At 39.5% G+C, this 18,493-nt stretch overlaps 1 protein-coding gene across 4 annotated transcripts in view; it reads right to left on the minus strand.

Moving 5' to 3' along the window:
• NOX4 (NADPH oxidase 4) overlaps positions 1-18,493 on the minus strand; it is a 121,840-nt gene that overhangs the window by 80,185 nt on the left and 23,162 nt on the right. For 3 of the 4 annotated variants that reach the window (XM_079304331.1, XM_079304330.1, XM_079304333.1), the window contains 4 exons: positions 16,995-17,223; positions 14,831-14,995; positions 14,647-14,709; positions 1,076-1,136 (listed from right to left, as the gene is read on the minus strand). In XM_079304331.1, coding sequence (XP_079160457.1) covers positions 1,076-1,136; positions 14,647-14,709; positions 14,831-14,995; positions 16,995-17,223 — 518 coding nt within the window. The remainder of the gene's footprint in view (positions 1-1,075; positions 1,137-14,646; positions 14,710-14,830; positions 14,996-16,994; positions 17,224-18,493) is intronic. The other variant, XM_079304332.1, reaches the window with a different exon arrangement.

The raw sequence follows: 18,493 nt of genomic DNA on the forward strand, positions 1-18,493 counted from the left end.
TTGTAAAGATGCCACTTTGGAAAAATCATTTAGCTAGTACTTCTCCATTCCACTTTCCCAAATAGCCTACTGTCACCTCCCATGTAGGAATGATGCTTAACAACAAAAGAGCCATCATTCTGAGGCAGGCCAGAGGCTAATCTGCCCCTGTCTGGCCAACACTTCAAGCAAGGAGAGAAAATCAGGGGGATTATGGAGCACGTGCATATGGCATTGCCCTCCAAGCCTTTGTCTTTGTTGAAGTCTTGCAGAAGCAAGTATGCAGCCAGACTGGAAAGTTCAACAAATATGCATAGACTTATTATCTCTGCATTGGTCTAATCCCTATTAGGGGGACAAGCTCATTTGACTCAATTCCACAAACTGGCACAAGCTGATACAAATTAACACGGAGAACATTTCTTCCTAAGAAATTAACCAGACCCTGCTGTGTATCTGCCTTCCTTAGAAGGAAATGCTATGCTGAGCAAGAACAAAGTCAGACACTAAGGAATAAGGACAACTATCACTTGAGTATACAACTGTCACAGGGAGCACCAAATTGCCCTACTCCTCTGCAGGGAATCCTGGCTTGCACCCTGGTCTGGAGGACATTCAAAGAGCAATGGAAGAGCATGGAAGAACATGAAAGCAAACCTGTAATCTCAGTGTAGCACAGGCGTTAATTAACCTGGCTGCCATCCAAACTGTTGGCACCAAAATCCGCTTATCTGAGAGCTGCACATGGCAGCATTTCTGCAGACACTGCCATGTACAGAGGCACTGCACTGCACAGGGGCAGCAGGCTACCCAAAAACAAGAAAAAGAGGCAGAAATGGAGAAACACTGACAATTATTACAGTGCAATCAGAAGATCAGTTAGTAGCTGGAAAAACATGTTATTTGAAGAAATGGTACATCTGAATAAAGCAGGGATTGCATCAAGAATGTAATAAAAACAACTTTGGGAAAACAAGCATGAACAATCTCTAGTGAGAAAACACCACAGTCAAGGAACAATTGTGCTGAAGCCAGAAAGTGAGAACAGTTTGAGTCAAGGCATTTGTCTCTGAAAAGGAATTGTTTTTCTACATACCTGTCCAGTCTCCTACTACTTTTAGGTGGACCCCAAACGTTGCTTTGGTATCTGTAGGGCACTAAAAATATTAAATATATTAAGCACCACTTCTGAGTAACAAAAAAGTAACAAAAAGCATTCAAAGTACAGTTGTTACAATAGAACCTGGTGTAAATAGGTCATTCCAAACAGCCACACCAGCAGCTATACCCTTACAGAAGTCTATCATCAACACAGTTGGGGAAACTAAGCATGCCTAGGATCCATTCAGACTTAACCCTTTCTTCTGGTCACAGAGGAGTTTGGGGGTGTGATTTGGAACAGCCACTTCACTAAGCAGTACTCAGCAAGGACACCAAACACAGAATGGAAATATTCCTCTTCTATTGACACATCAGATGGAGGGATGCAGACAAACTTCACACAATAAGGCCAATGCTTGCTATGTCTCATTGCAGTATCCTTCAACAAAAATATCAAGACTGATTCTCCATATAAAAGCAAGCAGCCCCTCAGGTGGGAAGTTGTATAAGGCATAAAGGCCTGTTCTGGAGACTTCTGTAGGATTTTTCACTCTGGGCTTTCCCAGGGCTCTCTGTGTTTCACAGGAGGCTGACTGATTTTCTTACTCAACTATCCACAGCCCCAATTCACCACATCTTCTACAAAATTGGTTGTTACTCCCTGATTCCATAGAGTTAATGGCAGAATTTATTTATTTCTCTTTAGACTCTAGGAAACTATTTTGATACTTGTAGTTAGCTATGAGACAACCTCAGAGTTCTGGGAAAATCTCCCTGTGCTGCTAAATCTTACCAGAAGAAACATGCCCACCTGGACTATATGGAGTGGATTTCCCCCATTTTAAAAGAGGGAAAGAATACAGCAAAGGACCACCAAAGCAGTGAGAGGATTGGATAACCTGACATTCAAAGAGGGGTCAACAGGGGAATGTGCTTGGGTAACCCATAGAAGAGAAGCCTTGGGGAGATGTCTATCAAACTGAAAAAGAAAAGCTACAGAGAAGATGAAGGTGCTCTTTTTCTTCAGTACCATGCATGGCAACAAGACAACAGAGCAGGAGTACAAGTTGTTTCAGGGGAAATTTCACCTGGATATAAGGAAAGTGTTCTGCATCAGAGAATAGCAGCCAGGGAAATGGTACAATTTCTCCTGCTAATTCAGCTTCACACAACCCTGAATAACCTCACCCACAGCCCTTGCACCAGAAGGAAGAACCAGATGATCTCCACAGGCCTTTTTTGACTTTCAGACTTTCCTATATGGCTATAATTTTAACTTTGAAATTTGTATTTACATTTTATTACTGCACAGAAGACTTATTTTACCTCTTTCATCTCTGTAAACACAATTACAGACTTTAAGCAGTGACTTTTTTCCAGACTGTTGGAGAATATATTCCAGCAGTTTAAGAAATATTCAAAGACAGTTTTTCATAAGTTTAATCATGGAAGTGGGTAAATTTTCCTGTATTATTAACAGACCACTAGGAATGTGTAATGAAGTGCAATGAAAATATTCTCTTATATATATTCACCTTCATGAAATCACAGAATCATTTGATAGCAGAGACTAGAATGCACCTGTGCAGATGGGCTACTTTGATCCCTGCCAGAACAGGATCTGCAAGAACAGGTGGCCCAGGAGAGCATCCCACTGTGCTTTGAATGTCTCCAAGGATGGAGACCCCACAGCCTGCCTGGGTAACCTGTGCCACCCTCAGAGAAAAAGTGGGGTTTCTCTTAGGTCCAGAGGAAACCTCCTATATACCAGTTTGCGTTATCCTGTCACTGGGTGCTTCTGAGGAGGCTAATTCTATTTTATTCTTTCATCCCTCAGTTCAACTTTCTCAATCTCTCCTCATACTCAAGAGATATTCCAGTTCCTTACTCATCCTCAGGATTCTTTGTGCATCAACACATCCACATCTCTCTCACACTGTGAATTCCAGAGCTTCAGATCCATCACTGATCAGGGAAGGGTGACCCCTCTCCATCTGCTGGCAACACCCTGCCTAATACAGCTCAGGAAGCCTTTTTTGTTGGCTTTCTCTGCTGCAAGGGCACATTGTGTGTTCATGGTCAACCTGCTGTTCACCAGGACTCCCTGGCCACTCTCTGCTGAGCTCCTTTCCAGCCAGACCATTCCCATCATGTACAAGTACATGTGGTTACAGCCCTGGCTAAACAAAGGTGTGCCAAAGCAGACTCAGAAATGAATCATGTCCCCTCTGAGCCACTGGTGAACAAAAGCAATTAAAATTATTTTGAAACTATGTTTTGGCAGAAAACATTTCTATTTCCCCCTTCTTCTTTTAAGCTGGGAGCCCTAAGACACAATCCACTATGTTGAGGGCTACAACCCCCTACTCCTCCTTTATTGCCCAGTACATTGTCCAGTAGAAAATTATAAAGATTAGTCAATCTTAAAATATAAAAAAAGAAAGCCACTTTATCTTAGGTCCTTTTCCTTAAATCAACCTTGTTTTCCAAAACTTGAATAGTCTGTAATGAGAAGGGAGAGGAGACATGATTAAACTAAAGGTCACAAGTGCTTTTCAGTAATTCTTTCCACATTTTAAACTTGTTTGCTGCATTCATTTGATTAAAATGCTATGATACACAAATCAGACCGCTGCAGATACTGTAATTGCATGAAAAAATGCTCATCTTATTCTAACCTCAAGTGATCCATACCTTTAACAAGTGAAAAATTTTAAAGGTATGAATGTCTACATTAATCAGGTTATCTGACAGCATTTGGCCTTCCTCCAAAAACAGCTGGAAGCCAAAGGAATTCTGTTAAATTTAATAGAGCTGTGCAGATTTACACCCTCAAAGAAACCAAACTATGTTCTTAGCATTAAAATGGAAGACTTCCCTCAGTTTACAATGCCTATTTTTGTATATATTTTCACATTCAACAAAATTATAGTATTTTATATGTAGATAAAATTTATAGAATACAGGTTGTTCTACATCTTGATAAAGAAAACAACTTTCCATATATTTTTTTCCTTTTTTTCTTCGAGCTAACTTGGAATACAAATGCAAGTTATCACACAGAGATTGTGCAACAATCCCTGGAGAACTTTATGTTTATTAACCACTAAATTAATTACATTGACCAGTAACCATAGCTCTACTATCTATCTCTATGCCAAGATAAACTGAATAATTTAGCTAATTTTTAATACACTACTAGATTAATACATGCTTGAAATATATTTTATTTATCAATTTTATATTGTGATCATGGTTCTCTGTTGTCTTCTGTCTTGCTTTTATATGAATGAAAAGTGAGCAAACTAATTACTGTTAGATCATAGCAGTTCTACTTTATATCCACTGTATAGTGGCACCAAGCTGCAGGGGAGATTTAGATAGGGTATTAGGAAAACTTTCTTTACCAGAACAGTGGTCAAGCATTGGAAGAGGCTGTCTGAGGAAGTGGTGGAGCCACCACCCCTGGAAATGTTCAAGAGACATGCAGGTGAGGTGCTCAGGGATGTGGGTTAGTGGTGGGGATGGCAGTGCTAGGTTAATGATCTTTTCCAACCTATGTGACTCTGATTCCACACTGGTACAAATATCTGCTCAAGGCCATGAGCAGTGGGGAAATCTGTGCATGAGAGCCCAGCACAAAGCAACTGAAAACCATGTTATGAGCATCTGTGCTTCTAGCTTAGAGTACCCTGAATATTTAGCATCACTGTTTATCTGCTCCCAGACAAAAATCCTGTCCAGAACACCAAGACACACCTTACTGAAGTTATTTTAATGTCATTAAATGCTACTCAGTATTTTAAAACACACTTTTTAGGTGTTGGGGTGCAGGGAATGGGGTGAGACAAGAGCAAACTAGCAAGAAAACAGAAAATTAGTTCTGAAATGTTTCCAGCTCTTCTGTGCACCTCTACCATAAGAACTGTGAAGCCTCTTCAGAGAGGTGTTAAGTTTTGATTACTGACTATCACAGAAATGCTAATGCATGCAGCAGGATAACACTGAGGAATATCTGTTATCAGAAGAAAGGAGATGAAAGGGATGCCCAAGTTACATACCTCCAGTGGCAATGCAAATAAAGCTCCTTACAAGTTCCAGTGGAGATACTGCTCTCAAGTAAACTGCACCACCCAGTAAACATCACCTTCTGCATTTGTGCTGCAGTAGGTGGCCTGAACAGTGACCAAAATTTCAAAGACCTGTGCTACAACTGGGAGAACAAAGTGTCTGAATGGGGGAATTAAAAAGCTCACAGTGGGATTTGTTTTCATAAAAGGAAACTCCTTCAAAGAAGTCTCTCACTTTGAGGAAAAAGCCACGATATGATCCTAATAGGGATTTGCAAATATCCTGGCAGGGACTGTAAACAGTGCAGTGACCCTGTTTCCGTGCTCCAGCCTGCCAGGGTGAACCATCTGCACTGCAAACCCTGGTTCATCAGCCCATCCTTGCTCCAGACCCAATGAATCCTTACCCACACCAAGACAAACACAGAGACTTGGCTTGTTTGGAAAAGAGGCAGAAGTGAGGGGGGGGTAAAAGAACTAAACACAACCAATGTATTTTTCCTCCTGAGAAAAAAAGAAATGAAGTTTTCAACTTTGTCAACTGACAAGAAAATGTGAACCTTGGAAGCTCAGTAAAATGCAGCTTGTCTGGTTTCATACAGAACTGATACAAACATTCCTAAAATCATTCATTCTGACATTAGAAAATGGAGAAGAGTGATGACAAACACAGGAATGCTATATAAAGGTAGCCAAAAAATAGTAGCTAGACTTCAGTCTGACTCATAGGAGGTGAACTCTGCAACACTGGGCTATCCCTGGTTCAACTAATTAATCCCGTAAGAAGCAAATTTCAGAGGAAAATAAAAAGTTACTATGTGGACTTAATCTTTTAAACACATTTCTGCCCCAAAGGTTTGGAGATTTTTTAAAATGCCTCTATTTCTTTCTTGGTTTCATGCTATTTTACAAATTGGATTTTGGTTAAAAGCTTTTCCTGTTAGAGACTTGGCCTTCCAGCTATCCTAATTGAACTGGCAGACACCATAACATCTTGAATGTGGGGAAATCCTAACCATGGAGCATGATTTAAGTATCAGGGATGCCAGGATAATCAGGCAAGACCACCATGCCTCAAATACTCATGGTTTCAGCCAGAGCCCTGCCATAGTAGAGCCAACTCCCAGCAAGCAGCCCAGCATGCAGCTGCAGTAACATATCCCAAATACTATTCACTTTCCATTGCCATATACTCCTTGCTGTACAACCTCAGACACCTGCAGCCTAGCTAGTGGAAAAAACACACCATAACACTGCAAGATGCATCACTGGGCAGCTGCAGTTCCAAGAAGGATCATTCTGGTCATCTGGGGTCTAACTTCCTCTGTAACATAAACCACAAACCCACACCCACTAATTCTCCTGAGTCTGGAGTTCAGATTTGCTTATTCACTCTCTGCAATCTCAGCTGTTAAATTATTCTCAGTGTTAAAAATTATCTTTGTTTTCTTTAGGTCTCAATCTATGAGATTCCTATCTAAAAATCTACTTGATTTCACTCTCACACAACCAAAAAAATGCAAATTTTCAATATAGCATTTTCTTAGGGTTGTAAAGAGACCACTACTTGTAAAATTCACACATTGTGGCATAAATTGTTGAATATAAAATATGAAATTTCTTCATTTGTCTTCTATCAGGTCTGTAACAGTCCAACTGCTACTCTTTAGCTGCTACAGATGCACTACAAAGGTACATTTTTGGAGACTAATCAGTATTTCTTTTCCTCTGCAGCTCAGCCAAGGAAAAGAATTTGCTGACTACCCTTTCACCCCAGCAGGCACACTACACATCACAGAGTCATAGAATGGACAGAACCCATAGAGATCATCAAGTCCAACTCTCTATAACAGAGAAAATAAAAATGTTTCAACCCTAGCAATGTTTAGCCTATATAATTTATGTATCTCAAGTTGCTGGCTCGGGAAAAAAAAAAAAAAATCACAACATTTCAAGGCACTCAGGGTGCAAGCCTTTTTCCCTGAAGGAATAAAATCCACAAGAACAATGCTTCTGCACAAGGCTCCAAGTCCTCCAAGGGCACACAGACACATTGCCAAGTAAAAATGCATAGAGCTATAAAACAGGACCAGGAAAATGAACAGCACAAAAAGGTCCAATCATCCCCAAGCAGAACAATGGGTCACCTCCAGGCTCATGATAACTGGCTCCCAGTGGTGTGAGACACTCATGAGAAGAACAATCAAAAGTTCAACAGGTTTTCCAGTCAGATCACCACCACCTTGAGGAACCACTGTGTCCCTCTGAACTCCCCTGGTTCACACACTGCTGCTAAGCGTTTGCCAGGCTAAAGCAGAGAGCCCCACCAACCAGATGGTCTTAATTTTAGGATAGCAAGAGGCAAGGCACTTAATTTCCTCTAATATTTTAACTGCATTCATGCTTAAAGCTTGTGCTCAGGTTTTGCTGTTGTTGCTTGTTTGTGTGGGAGGAGGGTGTCATTGGTCTTTTCTGTTAATTTTGATGTTCTCCTGCAGTTCCTAGACCTTGCTCTAATCTGATTTAACAGCTAAACTAGAAGTACTATCCCTGATGGGAGAAAACACATTTCCCTGCTAAAGTCAGTAGATGCTTATCCTTATTGTAAATTTACTTCAATTGAATCAAAAAAACTCAAACTCTGCTTATTAGAGGCATCTGACACCTTCTGTTTAAAGTATCTACTGAAGGAGAGCTTGGGATTTAGTTAATATGAGTTAATATGAGTGTAATGATTCCCGTGTTCCCTTCTCACCAAAAGAGACAGATCTGAAAGTTTAAATAAAAGTTAGGGTTTACATAAAGATTATTACAAATTATTAAAGATTATTACAATTATTAATCCCCAAACCAAACAAACAAGTCTAAGGAAGTACTAAAGACATCTGCAATATCAATCTATTCTATTTTTGTTTTACTTAAATTCTTCATCAAACAGCTGCTAGATATTCTACTTCTATGAAGAGCAGACAAGCTCTAGGGATTTCTTGAGTTTGCCAGCAAGATGCTTCACAATTTCCCTAAACACTCTGCAAATCATCCCATAAAGACAAGTTTCATAACTATTTGCACAAGATATTTAACAAATCTTATTAGAATGTCATCATGTTAGACTTTGTTTTTATTGTATTTATCTGACAGTATGAACTTAGCTCTTGATGTCCTTACGTACTTTTTACTCAGGCAACCTTCCAACAATTTTTTCATTTTTTTTATGAAGTATTTCAGAATTTGGCCCCTAGGCTTTTCCTGTTGTGGATAGTTTATTTCTGAAGTTTACAGTGCAGGGCACATGTTTCTCCATCGTCTCCTTACGCAGTACAAAATTCCTGGCTTAGAGAAGTTTAGAGCTAAAACTTCACTGCTAGAATTTTAAGATCTTCACCAATTTTAAAAGAACCCTGGATTATCTAGGGATAAAGACAACTCTGGGTCTACAAAACACTGGTTTTCTTTTACAAAAGCAAATGTGCTACTTCTGATGTTGTTTATACCGAGTATAAAATTTGCTAAGACTTTTCTCTCAAGGAATCAGGCTCAAAACCATAAAATGTGTAGATCAGGGCCACTACCTTATAATTGCATCATGTCTAAATCCAGATACCAAATGGACTTCAACAAAGATGCAGAGGTAATGAGGAAAACTCAATCTACAAATTAAAATCATACCTAAAAAAAAACCCCCACAAACTTAAAGGTAGAAAATCTATGATTAAGTAATAGCTCTGAGACTTTCAGGTAAAGTATATAACTTGTAATGCACATTCAGAAACTTCCCAAGTAATTCTTCTATCTATCCTGAGATGATTAATGAATTTAAGAGTTTCTCTGCCTGGGATTCAATATTACTTTATTAATTTGGATACTAATCAAGTGAGTTTCTTCTTTAATAATATATATTTAGATTTGAGTGGATGTATCTGCATTTGCAAACTTATCCTCTCCTAAAAACTCAGTTTTGACTTGTTAAAAAATGCACACATTCCTCCCTCTGCAGTTTTCTTACTCATACAGAACTGTATGTGGAAGGAAAGGAAGAAACATGTTGCACTACAAATCCTCCTGATGTGATCTGCTTCAAATTAACCATCTGCTCAAAAATATGGAGAACTATCAAAAGGGCAGAATTTCTTGGAGCTTTTTATTACCAGACTCTTCCAGTTTCTACTTCAATGGGATTTAAATGCAGCATTAAAGTAGGGGAGGTCAGAGCACACTGTGACATGGGACAAAAATCTCTAGTTTCAAAGAATGTTTCAAACCTCTTCCTGCCAGTAGCTGATCACTGCTTAGCTGTTACCAGAACTGGGATCTAGACACTGAATGAAGAGCCAAAACTCTCAGGAGGGTCTGAAGAAGCAGTCCCCCACATTATTAATAAAGCACATATTTCATAAAGCCCTGGAGTCTCAAGGCTGGGATCTTTGGTTTGGCTTGTTTCGATTTTTTGCTCTATCTCATGAAGGTACTAATCAGTGGATATGCAGAGAATGTCTTATATACAGACACAGGAAAAGCTCAGCAAGTGTTTATGCAAGCTACCTGCATTTAAATATCAACAGGTGTATCTTTAGATATGTGTCAAATAAAAAAAAAAAAGGCAAAGAAAACTTCAGGATATTCAGACTTCAGCTCCAAGGAGGCAACAGGGGAATGACAACAGCTAGTGACAGCCAAAATTGTCAAAACTTTGGAATAACAGATTATTTGATGCTGCAATTATGGATGCTTGTTCCAAAACAGAATTTTCCCAAACCAAACCTCAGATCTGAGCCATGTCCAAATTTAAAAGGATTCACCTCTTACTCTTGTCCTTATTTCAAGGTCTGTTACAGTCTAAATTCTAAATGAAGTGATGTAATTGTTTCCTACCTACCTTCCACAAGAAAAATCAACACTACTGAAATAACATTACTGTGCTTTATGAGCTGCTGGGAGTAGACACCATTCTTTTGATAGCCAAGTGGTCTGAACTGCAGCTTGTGAGAGTTTGTGCTTTGACTCTGTAGTGGATTCAGCAGAGACCTCATGAGAGAGCCCAGGACATCTTCTGAAGCACTTAAAATCTGCAAAACACAAGGGCTATTTCCATGAGGCTTACTACTAATCACTGCTTGCTAATGCAAGAAATTCCAGCAACACAGTAGAAAAAGTGACTTAAGACACTAACATATTCTAAATTGGACTCTGCTTCTGATGCCATACATTAGCAAAAAAAAAAAAAAAAAAGGAAGCATGCAGTCATGGATTCATGCTGCTGCAAATCATCACAAATCCTCAGTAACATAGCTAAGTGTCTGGAAAGAGAAGTAACTCAAAATATCCTGCATCTGACTGTGTTCTGCTCAAATTCAGTTCTAAGATGCAATAATGCCCTACCTAAAATAAGTAAATTGGACAGGTGCACATATAGGACTGAAAATGTGACTCCCACTGTCTTACACAGCACAGCAACAGATATGTACAGCTGTGTAAAAAAAAATATAATCATAAAACATGCTAAAAAGAAAACTTTTTGTGGAAATGAAATCAAAACAATGGAGCAATGAAGGCACTATGAAGTGAATGGCACACTATGTACACCTAGAACTGCCCAACAGGTCACTTGCAGGAATCCCAAATGTTGAGCCATCTCTCCATGACCTTTCCCAGACCTCCCAAAGACAAGGAGCCACACTAGTGAGTACAAAGTCACTAGGGAACAAAAACCAGTAGAAACACACTTCAAAAATGGAAATCACACTGCTCATGAGAGAAAACTGGTATTTCCAAGTGTCTGAATTTCAGAATGTACAAGTGACACTACCAGAAGGTTGAGGTGAGTGATACTCCTTTATTCAGCACTGGTGAAGCCACACTTTGAGACCTGTGTCCAGTGTCCAGTGCTGGCTCTTCCCCACAAAAGAGACATGAACATACTGCAGAGAGTCCAGGCAAAGGCCACAAAGAAAGTCATGGGACTAGAACACATCTCTCACAAAGAAAGCTTGAGAGCTGTGACTGCTCAGCTCTCACTTCTGGAGAAGAGAAGGCTCAAGGGGACCTTATCAATGTAAAGCACCCAAAGGCAGGGTGCAAAAAGAATAAAGCCTCTTTATGCTCACTTGGTTACAATTCAGAGCTCCCTCTGGCTCTGGGCTAAACACATGGGAGCTTTGCCAGAGTGGAATGGGAGTGGGTTCAGGGCCTTTACTCAGCCTCCCTGTGTGTTCCTCCACCCTGGTGTTATGTAAGAAACTGAGCTAAACTGTAAATATTACACAACCTCAGAAAGGGAAGGGACTAGTAAAATATCTCCACAACTCCTTCATGCTGACTCACCCCTTCCTTTCCACTTAAGGTTATTACCCACATTTAGGAGTGCAAAGATGTGCCTGAAATGGTCATTTCTTGTCTCTTAATCAAGCTCTAGGCACAGTGAGATATTTCACCAGTGTGAACAGGACATCACATAGAGCCTGAAGACAGACTTTTTAGCATAGACTGTTGCAAGAGGACACAGGGTAATGGTTTTAAACTGAAAGAGGGCAGATTGAGACAAGAGATAAAGAAGAAATTCTTTACAATGAGGATGGCTACACATTTGGAACAGGTTGCCCCAAGAGCTGGCAGATGCCCTACTCCTGGAAATATTCAACATCCCTGAGTTGGTCTGGACTCTGAACAACCTGATCTAGTTGAGGCTGCTTATTGCAGGGGAGGTTGGACTAGGTGGCCTTTAGATGTCACTTCCAACCAAAGTCTTCTATGATTCTAAGCAGGACAACAGTGCCAGGAAGAAGACCTCAGTCTTCCCCCCAGCTCTGCTGCAGTCATTGCTGAAGTTGCTGCAGTGCACTTCCAGTACCTGAAACCACACACATCTTCCATTAATTTCTTGCTGTGGATCTAAGCCCCCCACCCATCACCAACCTAGAAAAACAACCCAGGGATTATGATCATTTGACAAAAGAAGCAGCAGTAGTGTTCCAGCTTGCTTGGTAACCACAAGGAGGTCAGATGGGAGTGGAAAAATGACTGAGCTAAGCTTTAGCCTACAAATTCTACCAGCATTGTCCCATGGCTGGCATCATATTAAACAAAAAAGCTTTTTGAGCTGGACACCAGCCCACAGCATATTCTCTGACCTAGAAGGACATGGAAATGTGTCCTCTGCTTAGGTTGGGTAAAAAGGCTGTCATAGATGTAGACAATTAGAATCCTCATTATGCTGTAAAAGTCATTTACCTAGTGACAGCCTTTCTCCAGTAGAGTTACTGTTGTAGCAAAATATGCTTGTGGCAACTCAGTGATAACTTCATATCTTGTAATAGTTAGAAAATATATGTGATCTTAAAGGATATGCTGTTATGCTGAAGAATATCACCACACTTAAGTGAGAACATTGAGAACGAACAGAAATTGCCTGGTCTAGAATTACTTACCTAAAATTCAATGCATTGTGCATGAGTGGAAATTGCTAATTTTAACGTTAGATATTTAATACATGGTTGTAAAATTTACACAAACTCTAATTTATCAACTACAATTGCATATTGAAAATATACTGCACATTATCTGTATATAAATGACTTACTTATGTTCACTAATAAAAACCTGAAATTCAAAACAAGAGATCTATTTTCCATAGCTCCTAGCCCTAGCGCTAGAAGTTCATGTGCAAAAATAATTTTTCATAACATGCATTGTCATACTCTGCCATTTTAAACACTGGATTAAATTCTCAATTCATGCAAGGAACCTGACATCTAATTCAACTTCATCTTACGACCTCACCCAGCAGGTCTGTGTCAGCAGTCTCTCCTCTGACAAAAACTCATCTGAACCAAGCTAAATATATTTTTATTACACGATTTCTAAAAAATTAAAACCAAAAAATCCATTGTTTTAGCAGTATCCTAATATAAGAAGATAATCTTTTTATACAAGTTCCAGTTCCTAAACTGTACATTTACTAATAATGATCAATTTATTGCCATTGTATTAATTTTGACTGAGATGGACAGTGAGAAATGAGGAACATGATGTTTTAATATTAATATTTAAATAATATGTAATTAATTAATTAATATTTAATATTAATATTAAATAAGATGTGCTCACTGGTACAGACCAGCTCTATAGCTATACCAGGGTAAAATGAGTGGAAAGACCTACCCAACACTTAAAATAAGTTCTTGAAATTTATGTGCCAAAAACTAATGTAATAAAATGTAAACAAATACTGACAAAACCATTCCGCATAAATTCATTTATGCATGTAATTTTTCAACATTCCATATCAAGTTGTATTTTTGCACTATACAGAGGACAGTCTTAAAAAGTGGACTACTTCCATTAGTAACAGATAAGTAACAGTTGTCTGGTTTGTAGTGGTAAAATGAATAACCATGAAAATTTTGCAAAAGTGCCATTAATGCTTCACCAAGCTATACAGAGGCAGCTTCTCTTAAGTGAGATTCATTTGCTGGCACAAAATTGATTTTGGCTGGAATTTAGTGTGGGTTCCTCTGTGACTCCTAGCTCAGCATACGGATAAGTCAATTAACAAACCAAAATAAAACACCCCAAAAACCCAAAGAACTGGACCTGGTTGTGCCCTCTGAATATCAGGAATCTCAATTGCTCCACAGCACTAGCTATTACTCAGCAGGAATAAAGTATCAGTTATCAGCCCAAAGAAAGCAATCAAACGTGAACATTTATCTCCACAGTCCTCTTGAAGAAGAAGGTCCAATTCAGGAAATCTAAAAGCATTTACTCCCATTGGAAAGAAAAGGCTTCCACTAATACTCAACCTCAGACTCTGATTTTGTAGCAATGTAGTCAGTAAGTACAGTGATTTTTTTTTTAGCAGAATCCACTAGGTGTCTGCACTATGTACTCCCAAAGACCTTTAGGTCTATTTATACATAATTGCATATTATTCCAGTCTGTCTCTACAGGTTTCAGTTCCTATTCTAGGCCAGCTGAGTAAGTAATAATCCTAACATTCTGTGACCTCACTGATACATCATTTTAGTCATCGATATACCTCTTAATATAAAAATAAAGCAGAAGACAATTTTAGAAACTTATTTTTTTAACTTGATGTTTTTCTAACTTTGAAAAAGGTAGCCACAGAAATGTGCTTTCATTGAAAAAGAAAGGTGGCAAAAGTCCATTACAATTTGTGCCCCTTGTGTATTAAGGTCTAGAAACATGGCTGAAACTTCTTTTATAAAATAATTTTCAAAATAACATAGGTTTATTTATTTATTTATTGTTGGTTTCCGCTTATGGAAGACTTTGAAAAAAGTTCACATTTTCTTTTTCTCAGCAGTAGAGAAAATTAAATATGTATTGAGTACTGTCACACATAATAATCATGCCATTTTATATTCACTGGTACCCTCATAAATGAAACATGAGAATTGTCACCTTGAGAGAAACAAAGGCCATTTGCATGCCAAATATAAATAAAAGAGAAAGTACAGAAAAGAACAGCATTTCTTACCATTGTAAGAGTGAATGGATGGCTTTCCAGGGCAGACACTCTTGGACAGTGGAGAATAACATACTGGAATAAAACAGTAGAAAAGATACACTCAAAACATTCGGTGATGGGGTAGAGTGATAGTCATCCCTACAGATAATGGTACATGAAAGCAAAGTGATGCTTTAGGGGCACACGAACTCACCTGGCCAGGCCTGGCTTCGAAGTCCTCTTTGACCATCCTGACCTCGAGGACGTTGGCGGGGTGGGCGGTCACGGAGGTGATGGTGACCGGCTTGCTGCTGCGGATGTAGCGGTACAGCCGCTCCACGCAGTACAGGCACAGCGGCCCCGAAATCCAGAGCCACGTCTAAGGGACGACACAAACGTGACACCTCAGGGACTTCCAGCCTTCTGCTTTCTATCTCCACAACTGCATGAGTGCCTTCAGGACCTCACTTCACATCTAACACTCACAGAAACCCAAGTTTCTGTGCAGAAACCCACAGCGCAGAAACCCAAGAATGTTCCAAAGCCTTCATCAGTCTAACCAGCAGCTTCACCCAAAAGTACAAGCAATTTCAACCATAAAACTCAACAGGAAAAAAATGCTAATGACATTATTTGCTACCATGTTATTCTGGTTTTATGCAGTTAGATTGCAGCTGGTTTCAGCAGTGAAAGAAACAGTACCAGGGTACTATACAATTGGCTAACATTGATGGAAAAATGCAGTCTGACTTGTAGTATTATTTAATTTTTACCTTCTTATAGTCATCTCAGGTTCAAGTAAAAACCTAAGAAAGCTGCATTCTTGTGCTCTAGAAATTATGCTGATATTAAACTAGTGTAAAATCATAGAGAGAAATGAGCACTTCTGAATCACAATCCATTTGCTCCCATGGAAGATGTGTATACTAGACAGGAAACGCCCTGGAAATGCCCATTTCTCTGCACTGATTATATGGGGAGTCCTGGGTGACTACTCCAGATGGAGACATTTCCAGATGCTCAGCTAAACCCCAGCCTAAGAGGCAATCATCAAAAGCTTATGGCAGACTTATCCACTATTTCCACATCTGCTCAGTCATTCAAACTGTGGCACTGAAGTGCCCTCAACTCTCATCCATCCTCTGTTCCTTCCCAATTTCTGAAATTACAAAATCTCTTGCAACTACCAGAGTATTTACTTTCAACAAAAAAGCCTTACAAGTTTCAGTAGCTCACAGTTGTTTGGGTTTTTTTTTTAAAACTTGGTATCACAAAATTTCCAAATTCAAAAAAGTCCTAAGTGGTGTTTCAAAGCTGTCAGGAGAACACTGAGTGGCCATTTCTTTCCATGACTCCTTTCCCATTAATGACTCTAAAGCAGGCATCTTAAGCCCCTAAGAAGACTCTTTGCTGTCCTGTGGGTCATAAGGAGCAACTGATGACTATCATTCAGGAGTATTACCATAACAAAATCCCAGTCCAAAGAGCTTTTTTGGAAGAATTCAATGTAGAATTAACTGTTTCTCATTAGTATTACATGCTCCATATAAAAATGGTTTCCCAGTGCAGCTAGAAAGGGGGGCACATGCTCAACAGAAAGCAATGATGGTAATAATAAAGAAAAACTCCTGCGGGGTCTGTTATGGGACCATCTCAAATGGTGGGCCTTGGGCTCATGAACTCCATAATTGCAAGCTTCCTCAGGCTACTTGCCAATATAGCCCAGCTCATTTTTTCACAAAAGAAAAGAGAAAATCTTGGATGAAGAAAAAGCTGCTGCTACAAAACATAAAGAAACAAAAGGAAAATAGAAAACAGAAAAAGAAAAGGGTTTTCTGTCCCCACTGTCATCATATTCATTTACCCATGCCACATACAAAACAAGCCTGTCTGCAAACAACAGACTATAAAAGCCAAACCACAACCAACTGCAACCCAGAAATGAGTGTTAGGACTTGCATCCGCATGGTAAAAAAGAGAACAAATGGAGCTTGATTATTTCAATTAACTGCTGCCACACAATGCTTACAAAAGGACCTTACGAAACGTTATACAAATGTTTGCTCTGAAATGCTAGGCTGTAAAATCACATTTTTAGCAGAATCAATACATCTCTTATGGTGTTGTTCAAAAAAGAACATTATGGCCAATCTCTTGACATTTTTTTCACCCTCCCTGTTCTATGCATCATATTATAATGCACTTCAGGGTTAAACACAGATTGTTTTTTCCCCACCAAACCTTTGAATGCCTCAAAAGGTTTTAATAATATTTTCCATTATTAAAACATCTGGTCTGGAAAAGCAATAATTAGTGGTTATGGCTGACTGAAAGGCTTGGCACAGCTTTTAATACCTGAAATGTCGGATCATACAGACCTCTGGGAAGTGCGACTGGAACTTGGGTTCCTCGGAACAAACTCTCATAAAGCTGTTTTGTACAAAGGGTTCTGGTACTGGGAGGTCCTCTGGGAAAGGCTCAGTAGCAGAGGCAGGAAACAGCTCCTCAAAAGCCTTTGGCACAGTCAGATTCTGTCGGAACGTTTTGTTAGGATTAAAGCAACCAGGAGGGTGCTCCTCTAAGTTGGTCTGGTACTTGAGCACTCCCCTGCAGGAAAATAAAAATAAAGACACTGAAGTAACAGTAAATAACAAACAACTTATCTTCGTTCAGAGAGGACTTCAGAAAGCCTCATCTTCTGTTAGAAATTTTATTCTGTTTGCCTTCAGGACTCTCAGTGAGATTGAAACTCTGCAACAATAGAGCCTTCTGTCACTAGAGGCAAGGTTTAGCTTTTCCAGCTCACTTGGCACTCCCCCACTGAACAGCCTCAAGCTTAATACTGCTTGAAAGGGAGAAAATATTGTGGGGGCCTTGAAAAAAATTTTAAAATCACATTTCCAATTCAATCACAGAGGCTGTTTTCACCCATCCTCCCTACAGTCAGCAAACCTTGTTTTTAAGGCAAACTTGTAGCAGAAATGGCCTAAGTTGCCAAATCATAAACTGCAGGAATGTTCCCACTACTTGTTGTTTATCAGGTTTGCACACAAATAGAAGGAGAAAAGAAAGTCCTGCATGGTAGCCAAGGAACCTAAGGAACTTCCTTGCAAATCATTTTATGAGGTCCATCCTTATTTTATTTTTCCTCAAGCTAAGTTAAATTTACAGTAAAATGAAGTGAGAACTTCAAAGCTGCAGTTAGAAACTCTAAAGAAAGAATTGGAAACCTAAGACACTCTGGGATATCTCAGCACACAAACAAATCACTGAAAACAGGGAACAGGTAATAGTAGTAATAAAATTCCTCAGAAGTACTACTTGTTTCCAAATCTAGATTTGATGACAGTAAAACCACATGGAAGAGTATTAAAAAAAAAAAAAAAAAGCTGAATGCCACCTGTAGAGGATGGTGCTAGGTGGGAAATGAGGGATACTGAGACAATGGCCTCTGAGTGCTAAGGCTTGTTATGAAGGCTCAGCTCAAATATGCAATCAAACATAAGGAGAGGTGCTCCCCCCTCCTCTCCTCAACACACACACAGCAGCAGCAGAGTTCAATTCAGAGGAAAGAGAACTAGGACATCTGCAATATTCCCAACCTAAATGGGCTCTGACAGGCTACTGGCAATCATCCCTACCAAAATGCAGTCCTGACAGCCAGTAACAAGCTTCCTACATGGTCCAGTGAATCATGTCAGCTTGGAAGTTAAGCCTGCTCAGTCTTAAATTCCAAATCTGACCCTGGGAGATTCATTTGGGAAGTGTCCTTGCACCTACACCCATGCTTCTGTCTGCATTTACTGCTCAGTCATGCCTATCACTTGCATCTGGCATCGCTGCTGGTCACCACATACTGGCAAAGTGACAGATACCC

Source organism: Erithacus rubecula, assembly GCF_903797595.1.
Source record: "Erithacus rubecula genome assembly, chromosome: 1".
In the NCBI taxonomy this organism is placed as follows: domain Eukaryota; kingdom Metazoa; phylum Chordata; class Aves; order Passeriformes; family Muscicapidae; genus Erithacus; species Erithacus rubecula.